We start from the raw sequence: 20,028 nt of genomic DNA, 5'->3' as shown, positions 1-20,028 counted from the left end.
ATGGTTGAATGAACGTTGATTCCTAACTGATTCAATGTAGAATCAACACAAATCTGCATGCAGATCCACGTTCAGATGATGGTTGAATGAACGTTGATTCCTAACTGATTCAATGTAGAATCAACACAAATCTGCATGCAGATCCACGTTCAGATGATGGTTGAATCAACATTGATTCAATGTAGAATCAACACAAATCTGCATGCAGATCCACATTCAGATGATGGTTGAATGAACGTTGATTCCTAACTGATTCAATGTAGAATCAACACAGATATGCATGCAGATCCATGTTCAGATGAAGGTTGAATCAACATTGATTCAATGTAGAATCAACACAAATCTGCATGCAGATCCACGTTCAGATAATGGTTGAATCAACGTGGATTCCTAACTGATTCAATGTAATATCAACACAAATAGGCATATAAGTTGACATACAGATGATGGTTGAATCAACATTGATATAATGTCAGTAATGGTTGAAACCCTAACGTTGATTCAACATACAAGTCACCGACCACTTTCGATGTTGTTTCAATGTCAGCGTTCAACGTTGATTCAATGTTTCTGGCTGACGTTGATTCAATGTTGTTTCAATGATTCTGTGCTATCTGGGACTGTATTTATAAAAGATATCAACATTTTTCCTACACAAAGCCCTAACAAACTTTAATGTATAAGAAATAAATGGTTTCTCTTCACAAAGTGTATTTATTTATTTATTTATTATTAATCTATAAGTATGATTTGTACTTTAAATTGCCATTTATATTTTCGGTCTCAGGAGATGATTGAGGAATGAAGAGACACTGATGCCTATGTTCTTTAGATTCTGACAGGTCTGCAGTGTTCCTCTCCTGATCCATTTCGATTAATATCATTCGGCACACCATGCGCCACTGAATATCGCTGACACTTTTTTTTTTGATCGCCTGCGTTCAACTTCACTAAAATTGTTCAGCCTGGCTGTGCGTCTTCCCACTCACCTCTGTATTTTTGCCAGAGTTTTTGCTTTTAAGGCCACTGGAGTATCGGTGGACATTTTAAAAAAGACGCAGGTTGATAGCAGCTCACCGTGTCTGAGGTATCGATTCAGTAAGGGACACAACAATACGAGACGATTCCATAGTTTATGGGACAGGTGGCAACCCTAGCAAGACAGCAACAGCCACCTGTCATTTTAGGCTAGCCTAAGCTTACTTGAATATTTACAACCCTCCTGTTGATACACTAACATTACTTACCTACTGTCTTTCAACCACTTTAAAAGGCTTTTCTTCGTCCCTCCAACATATTTATATCCCTCCCCCTCTTCTGTTTTGTGCCCGAGTTTTTTTTTCTGCCGCCCCACCTTTAGCTCCCTGTTGTCAAGTGCACTACCATTCAAATCTAAAAGAAAAAAAAAATAGACTAAGCATCATCGTGCTGAAGAACGTTTTCACAATTTCAACCTGAGACATCATTTTCATACTTGGATCAACTGCCACAGAATTTGGATCTTACTGTTATTGAGAATCTTTGTGATGTTTTGCTTTGAGGCTTTGAGGAGTCGCTTGACTCTCCCATCATCAATATACAATCTTGGTGAAATATAAATGCAACACTGGATGCTCTTCTAAGATCCTGGCATTGCACTATATAGTCAAATTGAGGCCTACATCGGATTTGAACTACAGACCTCTTTGCTTAGAATCATTTTAGATTTTCAGTTTTTCTGTTCCAAATTTGATGCCATGCTTAGATATTGACCTGCGTTGAATCATAATAAAAACTAGTGTGAAGTTGTATGTACTGAAGAGACATTTCACATAATTACAAGACTAACGGTTTGTTCAGAGACAACTTGACAAACCTAAAGCCCTCAAGAGGAAATTGTTGGACGGAGTAAATACTGATATTAATAACAAATCTATTTAAAGGCTTGTTTTTATAAAAGCCATTCAAGCCTGATGGTGTTAATTGTGGGATGCACTGCACATTAGTCAGGGTTATGTGAGTGTGTGGCATGGTGTGATGGTATGTGTCATCGACACACTCAGATAGGATGACTCTGAGGATACAGTTGGAAATCTGCAACCTGACCCTGCATGTACTCAACCAGTACCTCCATCCTCCTCTGACCCACTTACTCTGGATCCCCAGGCAGCAGAGGAACTTTTTAATGCTCACTTACTGCTCTGAGTTCAAGCTGAGTTAGTATTACACTGCCTCTAAACCACAGACTCAGACCCTGTATTTTGCTATTTAGTTGTGGCTATGTTCTTTCAGTATGAGCATAGCCAAACTTATCAAGTAGTGTGTGCTAAGTTATACTTATTTTACAGGACATTATTTGCTTCAAAGGTTTTTGGGAGAGGAAGTTCTCAAGGGAAATAAAATTTGACTTAATAAATATGTATTCAAGCATTACTGTTTTATATCCTGTTCTAACATCTTCAGCAGACAGTATGGTGAGTCTGGCTGCATTGCAGTGTCAAAGTAGATTTGGTCTTTATTGACATACCAGCATGATACAGTTGCTGCAGATTTTTTTAGTTGAAAATCCATAATGAGATCCTCCTGTTCCACCACATTCTCTTTTTCATTGAGATCTGGTGTTTATGGAGTCCACTGAACTTATAAACCATGGTTTTCTATTGTCATGCAATTTTTGAGCAAACTTTTAAAATGTAGCAAAAAAAGAAAAGAGAATATGAATGTTTTCATTTACTGGTTTGGAGCAAACCCTTTAGAAAGGGGGCCAGGCATCTAAGAAGTACAAAATAAGACACCAGGCTAGTCAGAGCGTGATTTAGGCAGAATGTGGCATTACACATGGCTGTAACAAGATGTAGAAGTTTTTCCAAGTTTTGTGCCTCAATTAAGGCAGAGACTCATCAGTTTACAGGTAAGTTTGCTATGACAGATGTTCAGCAAATCTGTTTCCATCTCCCCTTTACGATATTAGATATTTTTCGTAAAAGCCAAAAACCACTTCAAGCGATCGTGAAAACCTTTTGCAAAATTGCATGTAATTTTACTTGCTTCTGACTGAGTACTGGAAACTATAGGTTACAAGCTTTCTGTTGGAAAATCATCTAATTGCTTTAGTTTGAACTGGTTGAGGATAGCATTAGGAGGGGCTCTGGCCAGGGAACTATTCCTGAAAGAACCACCACTGATTTCATGTGTCAGTAAACAAGTGGCTGCAGAAACGTAACTGGAGAAATGTTTGTTTTTGTGTCATAATAAAGTACAACATAAGAGCAGAAACAACCTCAATTTAACATTGTGAATATGTAAAAAAACATTTACAGTTCAAAAGTACTGTTTTAATTATGTATTTCAACATATGCCATCTTCTCAGTTGCAAAGTCAAGACCTAACTTTGTGAAGTCATTTTTTTATGCAGAAAAACAAAACAAAAAAATCAGTTGAGCAAAGTGAAAACATAACGCATCATGTCCAGCTTTTTGCCCTACTCCTACAAAGTCCCTCCACTTTTAACCCACACATCCCTCACAAAGTCTCAACCATTCATTTTCTTGTCTTGCAAACCCTACTTCCACTTACCCCTGAAAGTCCTACTATCTTCAGAAAGTTTATGGCAGAATCTCAGTGTAAGACTTTAAAAAGTGTGCATACTTTGGGAAAAATAAACTATGTACAAAGTATAAATAGAGGACACTTCCCCTAAAAGACACAAAGAAAACAAATGGCAAGATGACATTTCTAAAAATGAGAGTGAAATATAGTTCAATAAGACGGCTTGCGCTCTCATAACAAATGCATTCGTCACTGTCAGTTACTCATAGCATTCATTATAAAAGAATAATCTGGAATAACAATGATGCCTGACATGTATTAACAAGGACTGTCCAGCAGCTCCACATTCTCAAAAGAAACCAGTACAAACAAAAGACATATCACATTACATTTTTTTCCAACCTTAGCTTTTAAAAAATGTGCAATAATGTATATTATGCACATAAAGTGCTTTGAATCAACACTACTTTGTGTGCATCATAAAGCACCAACACAGAAGAAGTCATCATGACAACTAAAGTTGTAAAAACTCTTTGGTAAATTCAGCAAAATCTAACAGGGAACAGGTACTTGAATTCATAACTGTATAAAGTAGTTTCTTCAAAACAAGTAGTTTCTTCTATTTTTAAAATTAGAAGAAATTAGATAAATCAATCTTTATTTTGATTTGGAAAGTAATTTTTCCAAATCAAAATCTATTTAGTTTCAGTAGTGGGTAAAGAATTCCTTCAAAGGCATTCATTCTTGGTTTAGCAGTGGTGTAAAAAAAGCATGAATTACAATCTTGTAGAAAGTCAAAAAAGGTTCAGCAGCAGTTAGATAGAATACCTGAACAACTAAATTGCTCAGTGTAAAACAACAACCTCAGTGTAAAACAATGAAGAGGATAAACCGAGAGGTGGCCAATAATCACGAAAGCTCCAGTCCTACAGGGGAGAAAAACAGAGGAGAGAAAGTTCTTATGAACACAGTAAGATCAGATGAAACCCTAGTCTTCACTCAGCCTGTTGCACTTACAGCAATCGTTATAATGATGTACAACACACACACACATCGATCAAAGAACTGGACCTAAAACCAACATAAATAGTCAATGTTTTATCTCTCTATCAGTATATTTTTGACTATTGCATACAAAATGCTGAAAAAAACTTTATTTACCAGGATTCATTTATTTTTCAGGGAAAATGTTATTGGACATTATAAAGTTAGAAGACTTCTCTTTGATGCTGGTGATAAGCCATCATTTAGAGAACAATGCTGCCTTTCACCTACAGGTACCTGGTTTAACCCCAGCAAGAACCTTCTATGTGTGGAATTTGCATTCCTGAGACATCTAAATATAACTGACCAATCTAATGTGATCCTAGGTGGGAGGTATGAGTACATTTTTGTCAGCCCTTACATGGACTGGCCACTATGTTTAGCCTATCAACTTAGCTTGGTAAAAACCAGTTCCTTCTTCTTCGCATTGCTTCGTCCAGAGGGTCTTTTTGACCCTTGGCTATTAAGAAACAATTTCTTCCTGGAGGCATGGACTCTGTTGAAGTTTTAAATGTTACCCAATAGCTGACATTTGTCTCTGACGTATGTAATGCACCAGCTCGATGCTACAAAGGTTACCGAAAATTGCCAGGAACAGGTTTTTAAAGGGTTTGGTTCATTTTATACAGTGCAGAGTGAAAGTGAACAGCACCAGCTTGAAATGGAATTATTTGTTCAGTTTTGGTGCCCAATCAAAGATGTGAAAACACCCGAAAAGACAAATCTGCCTGCATTATGTATAATCTTGGGTGTACTCATAGCCCCCTCCCAACATGAAATCTGAAGGTAATCTTTACAGCATACCACCTTCCCACCAGAGGACATTTTCACCCCTTATATTCTACTTACCCTTATAAACATTACATGTAAGTCAATGAATACTATGAGTGTCATCATGACAGTTTGCACCCTTTTGCTTACTCCACTCTATACAGATTATTTGACTACCATATTACTTTATAAACATAATTGAGCCCTCCATTCTGTGGGTTTCATTGTCAAACAAGAAGGAAAACTCCAAATATTCCCCCAGAGTGCAGGCAAGGTTATTTGCTGCTGTGTTGCATGTGGTGTTTATGTAATGAAGCCGACTTCTCGCCCTCTGTGTCTTTAAATGACTGCTCCTATAAAAAAAACCAACTGATACTGCTGCAGCTCCTCGCTGCCAGCCAGAATCCTGATGTCCAGCAGCAGCTGAGGCTTTTCAGGTCCCACAGATAACAGACACTTGCCTTCACCTGAACCTTTCCTCCTCCACAAACATGAAACATTTCCGTCAATGAAGACTCTAATGTCGATAATACTCTGATAATTTCCATATAAACACGTCTTTAAGGTACAGAGACATGTTAGGCAGCAAACTTTACAACTGTACTGTGGCTGTTTCACTTATGTATTATAGAGCTAAGAAATTAATATAATTAGCGTTCCACCCCATTCCGCTATCTCCAGATTTGAGATTTTGTCCCTAACACCAGTCCTTGCTTTCCCAATTTACCTCCAAAGGGTGGAGTAGACATAATTTTGTAAACTCCCACACAAGGTAGAGGTCTCATCTCAAAAATCTACAACAGCATATAGATTTTGAGATCTATATGTTGTTACATATGTTACATTGAGCAATACTGTATCACTCAATACAGTAATGCTCAATGAGATCAGAGCAGAACGGTCAGAAGAACTTCAAATAAACTTCTCTGATGAGACTTGGTATCATGCATTGCATAGAGTAGACGGGTCAACTTCATGTGCTCGACCTGGACTAATTCAGTCCAATGTTCTTCATAGAATTCATTATAGCAGAGCCAGATTCTCAAGGATATATTCTGTAGTCAGTGAACTTTAAGGCAAATTTAACTCATGTTCTGGTCCTGTAACAAACTGTGCAGGACCTCTATGATATTTCAGACACTATCTGAAGTTTTGGAATAGACAATCAACCCAGTGCTGAATTGGCAATATTTGGAGAACCAGAAGAGAGTATATCAATAACACGTGATTTTAAAAATATACTGGCTTTTTCAACTGTAATCGCCCGAAGAAGAATCTTATAAGCATGGAAATCAGAGCATCCACCCAAAGCTTCTCTTTGGTTGAAAGACCTGGCTCTGTTCTTTAAGTTAGAGAAGATCAAATGTTGTGTTAGAGCAGTGGTGCCCAAAGTCGGTCCTCGAGGTCCAGCATCCTGCATGTTTTAGTTTTCTCCCTGGTTTAACGCATCTGGATCAAATGATGGCTCATTAGAAGGTCTAAGAAGAACAATGACATGCTGAAAAAGTTGCTATTACCAGCAGGGAGATAACTAAAACATGCAGGATGCTGGCCCTCGAGGACTGACTTTGGGTACCCTTGTGTTAGAGGATTGATGAAAAACTTTCATAAAACTTGGGCCCCTCTACTATCTTATTTTGAGAGACTAGATGCCCTCCCTCAAACTTGAAAACCACATAGAAACTCTGCTGTTAGCCTGGTAGCTTCAGTAGTTCCTTCTAATTCTAACCACTGACAGTGATTGTTTACTTCTGTAGTTTTAAATATCCATGTTCTAATTCAGTTTGTGTACATATACTCATGTGCATGCTTGAATGTATGTTATCCACATATTTAAGTTATATTGTCTTGGTCTCTTGAGTTTTCATAATCTTTCAGCTGTATTATTATTACTGTTGTTGTTGTTAGGGTTAGCTGTTATTTCTGTAATCAATTATATGTTCTTGCCAGATTAAAAATAAAATAATAAAAAACTGAATATAATTAATTGCAAACATCGCATTGCAACACAGAACTAAAAAGTAAAATGGATACAGGACATAGTTTTTATTGGATTTTTCTGTTTGGTTGCTGGATGTTCTTAGGAAAGATGGCTTCTCATTTTTAACTTTCACACCAAGCCTAAGCCTCAGTGGACGTCTTCAATTTTCCTAAAAAATGACTTCTTCTAAGAAGAATGCACTACTTTCCTTCTTTTCGTTTTATGTCTTGTGCATTTTATGTAATTTTTTTATATGCTGTAAACACGGTGTATAATTTCTAACCTAAGATGTTGGTGGACATGCCCACCAACGTCTTGTCTTGGTGGGCAAGTCTATGTCTTTGCTAACCAGTTTGGATATCAGGGTTTTTTGTGTAGCTGTATTTTCTCTCTATATGGTGTTTTGTTTTGTTTTTACCATGTAGAATCAAGATGTATTTTCAATATAGCGAATATTGTGTGCCATAACTTTCTTCAGGTAAATAGAAACAAAAAATCAAAATGTCAGAATTATTTAATTATTTACTTATTACTCAAAAATATATGGAAAAATTTTGATGGCATTACAGTTGTCAGATCTTTCTGCATGTTTCCTCTTGTATCTGATCTTATTAAAGATCTCCAGGATCTGAAGCAAAGATCCTAAAGATTAAGATATTTAGCTCCCTCCAGAAATACTATTTCAGATTCAATGTAATACTTTTTTGTTTTCATGGTTAATCAGATTTGTTGAAACTGATTGTAGACTTTAAGAATAAACTTAAATCCCATGGTGGTTCAATAATATTTAGCTTAAAATGTGCAGATTTCTGCAACCAGGCCACAGAATCTTTCCATGTTCCTTTACATTTTCCATTAGGACAAATGTGTATCTAGTTAAATAATATAGGATTGATGTCATTCTCAAGATGGGAAAAGCTCTGACATTTTTTAGTGTCTTAATTTTTTACATTACAGAAACCTGCAATCTTAACAAGAATTTTTACACATTTTTGTTGGGAACTGGGGTTTTGGCTCTTTGTGGGGATTTTGTGTTTGTCTCCTGCTTCCCTCATCATCCACTGAGGTGGCTGATTTAGTTCTTTTTATGCTTAGATTTATTATCTTTCCAAAAGAAAGAGAGAAACTAATAAATAAAAAAAAAAAAAACATCCATGTCCCTCAGATTAAAAGACCCTGTCCATAAGGCCAGGACAATCTGCCTTTTTGTTACCTATTTGCTACCTTAACAAATAGTTATGGTGAACTGTGGTTTCCAGTTCTTCCAGAGGCAAAAATAATAATTAAGGTGAAGTACTCACCTGTCCAGTGCCTAGTGGCTGCACTACCTGGAGGGTGTACCTGCTGAATGAGTCGGTACACTTGTGATCAATCACCTCATCACCTTGGAGTATATGAGGACTGGACTGTCAGCACTTTGATGCCTAAATGTTTGCCAGTTATGGTACTCAGCACTCCTCTGAGTCGGCTCTTTGAAGTTTCTCTGAGATTATTTTAAGTAATTTTTCCCTGTCACCTCTCTCTCAAGTGTTTCCTCGTGACGCCTTGGATTTTACCCACTGTGTAGCCCAAGTTCCTGGCCTTCTGGTTTCCCCCTCATGATGCTGTGGATTTTACCCACTGGTTGCCAAGTCCCTCTCCCCCTTTGCTGAAGAATCACTGACAAGTTCCTGGATTCACGCTGGCAGTCAGATTGCTCCTCACCTCTTCTCTGAAGAACTTACCTGACCGCCCTTCACCGCAGCCTCTTCCATCTACCTCCACAGAAGTGTCCATCTGGATGTCACACTGGGACCAGGATCATCAAGGGCCCCTGCAATGAGACCACAACCCCGGAGATCACAGTAATTCCCCCCTGGCGGAAATTCTCCAAGTAAGATCATTCCACTCCCTCAGAATTCAACCCATGTGATTAACCTTCAACTCACCATATCTCTCCTACTGTTTTCATAGTGTTGAAGACAGTACTTCAGCACTGTCTTCTATGTTCTGTGGATGGCTTCCTATCCACAGAACAAGAACCACACAATCTCATATTTTACCATTGTTAAAATAAACTTTATCTGATTTCCTGTTCTCCTGGCTGAGTTCCGTATGTGGGTTAAAAGACTTCAACCCAACATAACAGAACACTCAGGCCAACAGTCAAACCCCACAGATGCTCTCAGGAGAACTTTGGCAGAACAACATTCACTCATTCAAACCCATGATACTGTTTTACGAGACCTGGGTTCCAGCCAAGCTGAAACAAATCGACGTCTTGAAGAGTTGTCTAACTTTTTACAAAGCTCTCTCCAACAGACCTCCGCTCCAGCTCCAGCCTCCGCTTCCAGTCCTGAACCACTGGCCACTCCACATTTTCTGAAATCCGTCCACCAACTCCAAACAAATTTTCAGGTGATATAAACCATTGTAAAAGTTTCCATCTACAGTGCTCACTAGTTTTCAATCATTCCCCTCGAAGTTTCTCCCATGATGGTGCAAAAATAGCTTTCATAATTTCACTTTTAACTGACCGAGCATCAGACTGGCCAGAAGTCTAATGGGCATTAGTCTGGGCAGAAGTTTCATTCACCTGCTCATTTGGTTGCACATTCGGATACTTTTTGATAGAATTTAAACAAGTATTTCATCAAGAATCAGATAAAACGTCCTACTCCCGAGAATTATGGACAATCAAACAAGGACAGAGATCTGTGGCAGATTTTGCCATAAACTTCAGAATTAAAGCTGCAGCTTCTTGATTCCGGTTGCGAACACAATCTAATTTGATTCCAGTTTAATCCAACAGATGTCCATCAAAACCATGCCACTTCCCATGCCTCTCCGCCTTGGATGGCAAAGCACTACCTCAGATTACTCACAAGACAAAACCTTTGCTTATTTTCAAGCCCTTAATGAACCTTTGAATTCATATGTGGTAATCACAGCACACAAATTTCTTTTTTTTTGTTTTTCCCACAGCAAACTCATCCATAATCCTTGGTTTTGAATGGTTACAACAACACAACCCCACAATATGCATTTCTGACAACTGGTCAGAAATGCATATTGAATCTTTGTCACATAACTGTCATTCCACCTGTCTCTGCTCAGCAGTTCCTCCAGGTCCGCCACTGGCGAAATCACAGGAAGCAGACCCTCCCGACTTATCCACCATTCCAGCAGAATATCATGATTTAGCACCTGTTTTTAGCAAGTCAAAGCACTCTCTCTTCCACCTCATCATACCTATGACTTTGCAATAGATCTTCTCCCCGGAGCACCACTACCTACCTACTATGACTGTAAAACATTTCACAACCCAAATGGGAGACAATGGACTCATTGGTTGCCGGCATTATTCGTCCCTCTTCCTCTCTCCTGGGTGCCGGATTTTTCTTTGTGGGGAAGAAGGATGGATCTCTGAGGCCGTGCATTGACTACAGAGGTTTAAATCAGATCACTGTTAAAAATAAATATCTTCTCCCTGTTCTCTCTTCAGCATTCGAACCAGTTCATGGTGCAACAGGATTCACTAATCCTTAAACTAGATTTAAGGAACGCATACTATCTTCTCCGCGTCCGCCAGGGAGACAAATGTAAGACAGCTTTCAAAACCCCTCATCATTCTATCTCAATTTTCTGACTCTGACAATAAGAACCATCCATGTGCTTTTGTTTTCATACAGACTGTTCCCCTCAGATGAAAAAGAAAACTCCATAACTTCAGTTCAACACCACAGAACAGAACCAATGCTTTGCTGACCGTAAGAGAACGCCTGCTCCACAGTATTCACCCGGACAAAAGGTTTGGCTTTCTGCACATGACATTCCCCTTAAATCCATGTCCACGAAACTCTCAACCAGGTTCATCAATCCCTACAAAGTCGAAAAGGTCATCAGTCCGTCACTTTCTTCCATTATCACTCTGTGTCCATTCCACGTTTCCCAAGTTGTTTAACTTGGGAAACTGTTCAGACCAGCACAATGTGCCCTCCTTCCAATCCCCTCCTCCCTCCTGAGATGTCGATGGGCATCTAGCTTTCTCCGTCCGCTGGATCATGGACTCCCATCAGCGAGGTCGTGGTTGGCAGTTCCTCGTCAACTGGGAGGGCTGCGGCCCGGAGGAGCGCTCTTGGGTCCCTGGATCATTTTTTCTTGACTCTTCCCTGTTCACCGATTACCGTTCGTCTGGGCCGCCAGGTGGTGGTGGGGGGGTACTGTTGGGAACTGGGGTTTTGGCTCTTTGTGGGGGTTTTCTGTTTGTCTGCTTGCTCATCATCCACTAGATGATGCCTCGAGGCTGCACTACCTGGAGGGCGTGCCTGCTGACTGAGTCAGAACACCTGTGATCAATCACCTCATCACTTAGGAGTATATGAGGTACGGACTACCAGCACTTCTACACCTGGTGTTTGGCACTTCTACACCTGGTGTTTGCCAGTTATGGTATTCAGCACCCCTCTGAATCCGCTCTTTGAAGTTTCTCTGAGACTGTTTCAAGTAAGTTTTCCCTGTTGCATCTCTCAGGTGTTTCCTCATGGCACTTTAGATTTTACCCACTGCGTAGCCCGAGTTCCTGGCCTTCTGGTTTCCCCCTCATGACGCCGCAGATTTTACCCATTGGTTGCCCGAGTCTCTCTTCGCCTTTGCTGAAGAATCATTGACAAGTTCCTGGATTCACACTGGCAGTCGGATTGCTCCTCACCTCTCCTCTCATGAATTTATCTGTCCGCCCTCCACCGCAACCTTTTTACCTCCAAAGAACTCTATCTGGACCTCACATTGGAGCCAGGATCATCAAGGGCCCCTGCAAAGAGACCACAACCCCAGAGACCACAGTAATTCCCCACTGGCGGAAACTCTCAAGGTAAGATCATTCCTCTCCCTCAGAATTCAACCTGTGTGATTAACCTTCAACTCACCATATCTCTCCCACTGTCTTCAGAGTGCTGATGACCCTGGCTTCCCATCCACAGAACAAGAACCACACAATCTGGTCATTGTTACCACACAATCTGGTCATTGTTAAAATAAACTTTATCTGATTTCCTGATCAAGTTTATTTTTATCAGGAAATCAGACTGATTGTATGTGGGTTATGTTGGGTCAAAAGACTTGGACCCAACATGACAATTTTATTGTCACTGTATATGGAAATCTTGCAGATATTAGCTATGCAACAAACACCTTTTTATGTCTGCTTGTTTTTACTGCAACTTGCAGAAAATGTGGGAAATCTGAAATTAGACAGTTTGATGCAGTGACAAATGGTTTGAACAAAAAGGTTACATAAATTACAGATATATGGTCCTTACTTTCATTGACTTTTAAAATTATCCATTAATTTTCCAAAGCCTAAATTTCTTCTGATTTTTTTTTTGAAATGTTAAGTTACACAGTCAAAAATTAACAGCAAATAATTCCGGTTATTTTTGAATAACGAGGGGCCATATTTTCACTGTTCTGACTAAATATTCATTTAGCAAGCTAATATTTAGTTTGGGCATAACTATTTATGGTAACTAAAGATTTAGTTTTGTGCTAGATATTTGCTTTACAAACTAAATATTTAGCATACTAATTAAGTTTAAAACTGTGACAATTATGAATATATGGTGAGAACAATTAACCCTCATTTGTTTCTCTTATGATAACCCAAATTATTACATTTATTTTTCCGAGAGAAAGAAACTAAATAAAAAAAAAACATCCATGTCCCTCAGACTAAAAGACCATGTCCATAACAGCAGGACAGTTTGCCTTTTTGTTACCTACTTGTTATTTTAATAAATAGGTAAGGTGAACTGTGGTTTCCAGTTCTTCCAAAGGCAAAAATAAGGGAAAATCTGAAGGACTCACCTGTCCAGCTTAGCGACTCATCTGTGCTCTACCACAAAACTCATGGTGGTCCCATCAAACGAGGGTGGGGCAATGATCCTTGGCCCTTGCTGAGAGGTGATGCTGATGACTGGCTGGTTCATGCTGGAACATCCATGCGGTAGCCTGTTGGGGGCGCCATGCTGTTGAGCCCCTGAAGCTGCCTGGGGAGGCTTCGCAGTTGCCATATAGAAAGGACTCTCCAGGTACATTCCTTCAGACTGCTGTGAGGAAGACTTCTCTACACCCTCTACCTCTGATGGCACGGACATCTGTGACTGTACCAGCGTTCGAGGAGGTATCACTGAAGGGGTTGGCATGAAGCCTGGGTAGATCATGTAGGTATGACCATATGCTCCAGGACTGAGCGCTAGCGGCGATATAGGCATTGGTACTGGTGTCACCGGAGGCTGTGGCATGGGTACATCCACATACTGGCGTGTTTCTGGGTCAAAAAGACGTTTTGTGGCTGGGGACACCAGCGTGTCCACCAGGTAGTAGTTTCCAGTGGTGGGATCTAGCAGCATTTTCCTCTGTGTCGCCTGAAAGGGGTCCAGGGTGGGGGCTGGAGTGATTGCTGGGGAAAAACAATACATTTGTGGCTGATTGGCAGACACAGCCATTGGTAGGGAGTGATAAATAGTAGCAGAGGGGATCTCTGGTGAATGGGTCTCCATTACAATACTGGAACGTTTTGTCCTCTGACCGTAGTCCTCCTGGACTCTAGAGGCACAATCTTCATGTACTGCAGGAGGGGTTGGCAGTGATTGATGGTGAAGAGTCTTTGAGGTTTTATCTGTAGTTGCGGCCATTTTACTGTTGTTGGGCTGAAATTTGACTGGGATGGTTAGGTAGTTCTCATTGTCAACCGATGCACCTGAAAACTGATGCTCAAATCGGTTCACTCCCCTCGGTTCAGCATCTTTCTTCCCACAAACTCCTGTCTGACTGGTTTTGAATGACACAGGCAATTTAGGAGACTTTGGTGCAAAGCTTTTGCCACTGAAAGGTGTGTGTGGGGCGGTGTTTGATTGAGGAACATCAGCAGCTGTGTAGGCCTTGGATTTGGAGCTAAAGCTGGACATGCTCTTGCTCCCTATGGTGCCAACTGTTTGGACTGTCTTAGTGACCAACCTTTCATCATGGCTATTGGATGACTGAAGCACTTTAAGTAGGTCTTTATCTAGCCACCTTAGGGAGCTGTCAGTGCTGGAGGGCGCTGATAATGCCGGGTGGGTCTTGTCTATATTTGGGTAGGAATCTCTTCTGACTGTTTTGTCTGTATTGAACCCTCTCCCTCCTCTTTCCTCAGACTCTTGCTGCTCTTCACTGGCTATGAGTGACAACACATGGCTGTCCGTCAGACGCTCAGGCTCACTCTTTCTCCTCCACTCATTTTTATCAAACACATAAAGTTGCTCCATAGTTTTCACTGCAGCCTGGAGTTTCTCCAAGGCCACCTGATTTGTGACTTTTGACTCCGGTTTATTTTCTGCCATCTCTGACACCGTTTCTTGCCTTGTTGCACCTGTTTTGCCCTCATTGCTCATCCCAGTGTTTCCCTCTGAGCTGTTCGAGGTATTTGCTGCTCTCCCTGATGCCTTCTGGGGTGGAGCACTCTTTACACCCTCTGGAGACGATCTGCATGTGTCAGACTGCTCCTGTTTAAGGTTTCCGGTAGGTTTTTCTGCATTGTTAGTATTTACAGACTGACATTTTATCACCATGGGGGACACACAGTTAGGATTACTGTTTTGCATCTGCTTCTTTTGCTCTGAATGAATTTCAGAGCTAAAGGAATTTGATTTATTTTTGTTCTTATCCAAGGAAACTAAGTGGTAGGAACTTTTAACCAGCTTACGCACATCTCTGACTTGGTGTATGGGAGTTTGTAACTTCCCTTTATTATCTCTGATGTCTCGAACCATAAAGTGCGGAATTTTATCTGAGGACTCACCCTTCAGAGCTGCAGCCAGGGTTTGGCATTTGAAGTCCTCTTTTCTGATCAGACTTGATGGGCTAGCGGTGATATTCGAGGTGCGCAGCTTGGAGCCTCCAAACTCTTCCATTTTATTGTCTCTAACGCTTCTTAGGTTGATTTTAATTTCCGGTGATTTGGATGATTTTGAGCTCCTGGAGTCTGTGATGTATAAAGTGTTGCTTCCATTCCAGGAATAAGCTCCTCTCTGCAGCTGCGGGCGCACCTCTCTGTCACTGGGCAGCAGTTGGATACTTGGCACAAACAAATGAGACATTTTAGTCAGTTTACCGCAGCTTGCAGAGAACGGATCCCACTCACTCTCTTTGTCATCAACTGGAGGCAGCTTGTCCAGCAGAGTTTGATGGTTTTTATGATCCTTTTGAAACTCTAGCTCCTCGTCCTTCCAGCATCTGAACGCGCTATTTTGGCTGCGATGCAATGCGCCTTTTTTAGTATCAATCCCAGCTTCATTGGCCAAGTTTAAATTAGTTTCTGTTGCGGGAGCACACGCGTCTTGCCTCTTACTATCACATGAGCCGCTGTCCACAAAGTCCCCTAATTCATCCACGCACATTATGGCATAGTCGCAGCCCCTCTCAGAGAACTTGGAGCTCTGCCTCTCCAGCTCCCTGTTCCCCTTCCACTTATTGTTGCTCTCCTGCAGCACAAAGCCCGGGGACGGCGCCTGGTGTGGTTCGCTGATCTCCCCCCTCTCCATCCTGCGCTCCTGCTCAAACTGCATCTTCTTAGAAAGAACATTTTTTAACAAACTGGAGGCGAATATGGCTTTCTTATGCGTGTCTTCCATGGTTTTAGAGGGCAGCTTGCTGGCCCCTCTCTGCTGGCTGCTCTGCAAGCTCTTGGTAATATCATCCGTGGAACATGATCCTGCTGCGTTTTGCGCAAAGTTAGTGCGCCTTTCTTCCCCAGACATTCCCGATTTGACATTGCAACAAAAATTCAGAGTCTCTGTGAGTCTGATCACTCCGCTGTGGCCCTGCCCAAACTTTCCCATGAGCTGGATCTGCTTTGATGACGAGGCGCTGCGGGGGTTGGCTTTCAGAGCAAAGATCTTAGTTGTGGGCTTAATGGTGCCCTTATAACCTCTGTTGTCGCTGTTTTTGCCTATTTCATATGAGGCCGCAGGGTTTTGACAGGAAATCACACTTTGGTCCAGTCCCTGAGACATGTTCACGTTGCCATATTTCAGATCCAGAAATGTGGACCACGTGTTTTTCCTCCGGCCATGCTCTGATGCAGAGGACTCACTGGAGGTGCTGAAATTGATGGCTTCAAAGTAAGGGTAGGCCAAGCTCTTGAAGGCTTTGGCTGTGAGGTTGCGCACCTCCTTGTCAGCGTCGTCCAGCTCGCTGACAGCGCTGGACGTGCCACTGGAATACTCTGTGACCTCTTTCCCCCTCAATCTGCTGCCACAGTGCGGGCGTCCGGGCGCGGCTATGAAACACTTCGCACTGTCACACAAGGTCTCTGCCTTCCCATCCACTCCCCTAAAAACATAGCGGCTCATGTCTCCGGAGCGCCTGGCATGATAAAGGATATTTTCCTCCTCTTGGATGCTGCCAGGGTCATTTATAGCTCGGGATGTGGTTCTGATTGACATGTGGATCTGTCCTTCACCCTGCTTCTGTTCGGGATCATCTGAGCTGCAGAACTTGGCCGCATCGCTCAGATCACTTTCAAGCAGAGTGCTGACCGCTGCTGCTACTGCTGCAGCGCCCTTGGAGCAGGGCGCCCCACAAGCCCCTGTCTCACCCGCAAAGGAGTAGCCTATGAATGGGTACACCTGGTTCTCATCTTCAATGTCCCAGCTAGTGGAGGAGCCCACGCCCAGGTCGTAGTCCCCTTCATGGTCAGAGAACTCCGAGAGCTGAATCTCGTGCGTGGTAATGTAATGATCCTCGGTTAAGGACAGAGCGGATTCATCAGAGAGCACCAGGCTGACATTATCCACCTCCTCACAGTCCTCACACTCACATCTCCCACTCAGATAGCTGTTGGTGCTGTGGGATTCCTCCTCGCGGTCTGCCTTGCTGCCCATGCCTTTGGACATGGTGGTGTACGTAAATGTGCTCTCACCACTTTTCTCTCCTATTTGTAGGCTAGTCTCAGTTTTTTTCAGGCAAGGTGAGGATGATGGAGAGGGGAGATTTCTCACAACTTTCATGCATTTCTCACCTCTGGTGCTTTCTCCTCCCTCCTTGCTGTGCATCTCCTTCAGGTCAGAGTTTGGCTCCGACGCACAAACTGCTTCAAATCCACCGTTTTTAGCAATGACAGACACTTGGCTCCTCTGACCAAAGCGACAGACCTTCTCGTCCTCGGACTCCAAATCAACATATCTGGTTTCGTCCTGCGTTTTCAGGATGTTTTGCTTGCCTTTTTGGAGCAGATCTATCACTTGCCCACTCGCTGCCAGCTTTTGGGTGCATCTTCTCTTTGTCTTCATGTCTGCAGCGGCGGGTTTAAGCTTACATTTGGTGTCTGACACAAAGCTGGCAGCGCAGCTGGGGCCACTGAGGACTTCTGCTTCCTTCACCCAGAGATGGTGCTGTGCACAAAGCTCTGCGTCCAGCCAGACAGACTCCAGTGACACCGGAGCACGCCAGACATTCCGTCTCAGCGCATGTGAAATCCTAAAAGGAACCAGAGACATAACCATGTTCTGTCTAGGACATGACACAAGCTGGTGTCGGTAGTCGCCTCCATTTAGATTTTATAAATATTTGAAGTTAAATGACAATACTGTAAACAGTTTATTGAGTTATCTTTCATAATAAAAAATAAGCTTCTTCAGAAATCTGCTTTTAGCTTTACATTTTCTACTTTGTTCTCAGTATGTTTCTTTAGGCAATTGAATCTATCATACAATAAGATTCAAAATCAGTTCAATCTCTTTCAATTTGTTCCCATTTATCAAACAATGTAGCCACGTTTAGTTTATTATTCTAATTAAAAAAGTTTTGCATCTAAGGAAAACCTGCAGACTGCATTAAGTCTTTGACTTTGCAACAATCCCTCATAGTGGGCATTTATGCAAGGACAGTGGATAGAAAAACTCATTCCCCTTTAGCAGGAAAAAACCTCCAGCAGAACCAGCACCTGGCTCAATGTGCCACGACCAACTGCAGGAAGAAATAGCAAATACACAAAGTTGCAGAAGTTCTGATCCAGGAGTACTTTTTATGTTAAAGAAAAATAGAGGGCTACCTGCATCAGGTGCTCCTTTATTGACTTAAGTTAGGAGAGAAAAAATGTTAAATACATAAAGATATAAATGTATCATTTATGGAAACAAAATAAACTGCAAAAGCCTGTCACTTACTCAAAATGGTGATATTTGGTGATTCTCCCTGAAAATGCTTAACCCAGCACTACATAATATTTGCACAGTCTTTTGAAATCTACAGTGTAGCTACACTTTACTGTAGTTGTATGTTCACTGTAAATTAGTAAGGTGAACAAGTATCACACATCGAATGTTTCACATTTTAGTGCATTTGCTCTTTGCAGTTCGAATTTGTTCATAGCAGTCTAAAAGATAAGTACACAATGTTATTAGTGTACTTTTTATGAATGTAGACCCTCATAGAGTGAAACCTGAGCCTGACACTCTCGTTATCTCCAACTTAATTTTTATCCAGTATAAAACATGATTCTCCAGAGTGGCATGCGTTTAAATGTTTACTTGTCTCCCATCTGAACTGTTTCTCTCAGGTGAACCTCTAAAAAACGTTACTCTGATGCTTATGGTTGTAAGAGTTTTACCCAAACAGTGTTTCTTATGGTTGTTTTAAGTAAGTCATGTTATTTGTTTTTGCACAATGCTGTGAACAAAGTAAAGTCGCATAGAGTGCCAACATAAATGTTTAGTGTCTGAGACTTACTTACCTTATTGTCCCAGTAAAACATTTCTGGGTGACTTCTTTGCCTGTAAATGTTAGAAGTAGAAAAAAAATAGTCAGCAATATCATAGAATCAGTTGATGCTGGCATTAACTATGAAGTTGTTTTAAGTGTAGACCTAAGGGAGACAAACTAGCTTAAAAGCTTTCCATTCATGATCTGAACATGCTCATCCTTGCAGGGTGGTGAGGGGGGTTTGTGCTGCCCATCTCCAGCAGTCCATCACAGGTCACAGATTGGTGACCTGTGAAGCTAACAATGAATAAAATGTATAGAAGAGAAATGGTAGATTAACAAGGGGAATAAATTCTGTCCAATTATTTTAAAATCAAATCATGTTTATTAAGCACTTAGTGTTGGAAACACACCAGTTTTTGCTGTTAAAAATGTAGCCAGCTGCTCAGTGTACAAAAAAAAAGAAAAAAAAAAGCCTTACACTATGAAGATGGATGTGGAGGTTCATTCTCAGAACTGGTGTGGTGATCTGGTGAAGCCAGAGCCTCTTCTGAGACAGGAAAAATATGTTGAAGATAAAAACAATAATGAACGAGTTATAAAAACAGCCTCACAATATCAAAGTCTCTTTGGCATACTGAGCTTAATCAAAACCAGGCTAAGTTTGAAGAAAACTATATTAAGTTGCAACACACAGAGCCTCCATGCAGTTTCTTCAGTTATTACATGAAGTTGAATGACTGTTACAGTCATTCAACTTCAATCATAAAAATCACAATAAAATTGATAAAATAACTACTTCTGAAACCAACATCAGTTTGTTTATATATGTACTGCACTGCCAAGCTAGCCTGAATGTGCTGAGGGAGCTTTGTTGTAGTTCTTCACACGGGAAGAAAGCGAGAATGAGTTGAGAGGGGTAGGTTGGCCGTGATATTGGATGGGGGGTGGAGCCACGGTCACGGCTCAACCTGTCTGTCGCG

At 41.3% G+C, this 20,028-nt stretch overlaps 1 protein-coding gene across 9 annotated transcripts in view; it reads right to left on the bottom strand.

The window, feature by feature from the left end:
- Window positions 1-926: 926 nt before the first annotated feature.
- Window positions 927-20,028, bottom strand: part of cunh4orf54 (chromosome unknown C4orf54 homolog) — a 24,537-nt gene continuing 5,435 nt past the window's right edge. The window contains exons 2-4 of one of the 9 annotated variants that reach the window (XR_001660713.1): window positions 19,209-19,595; window positions 19,077-19,116; window positions 927-9,137 (exon numbers count right to left, since the gene is read on the bottom strand). Coding sequence is in view for 3 of the 9 variants with exons in the window: in XM_007543426.2 (XP_007543488.1) it covers window positions 13,186-17,847 (4,662 nt within the window). In the remaining 6 variants the exon portion in view is untranslated. The other 8 variants (XR_001660715.1, XR_001660712.1, XR_001660711.1 and 5 more) reach the window with 8 other exon arrangements.

Source organism: Poecilia formosa, unplaced genomic scaffold (genome assembly GCF_000485575.1).
Source record: "Poecilia formosa unplaced genomic scaffold, Poecilia_formosa-5.1.2 Scaffold822, whole genome shotgun sequence".
Classification (NCBI taxonomy): Eukaryota; Metazoa; Chordata; class Actinopteri; order Cyprinodontiformes; family Poeciliidae; genus Poecilia; species Poecilia formosa.
The sequence above is the reverse complement of the archived record's forward strand: the minus strand, read 5'-3'. Positions and strand labels throughout refer to the sequence as shown.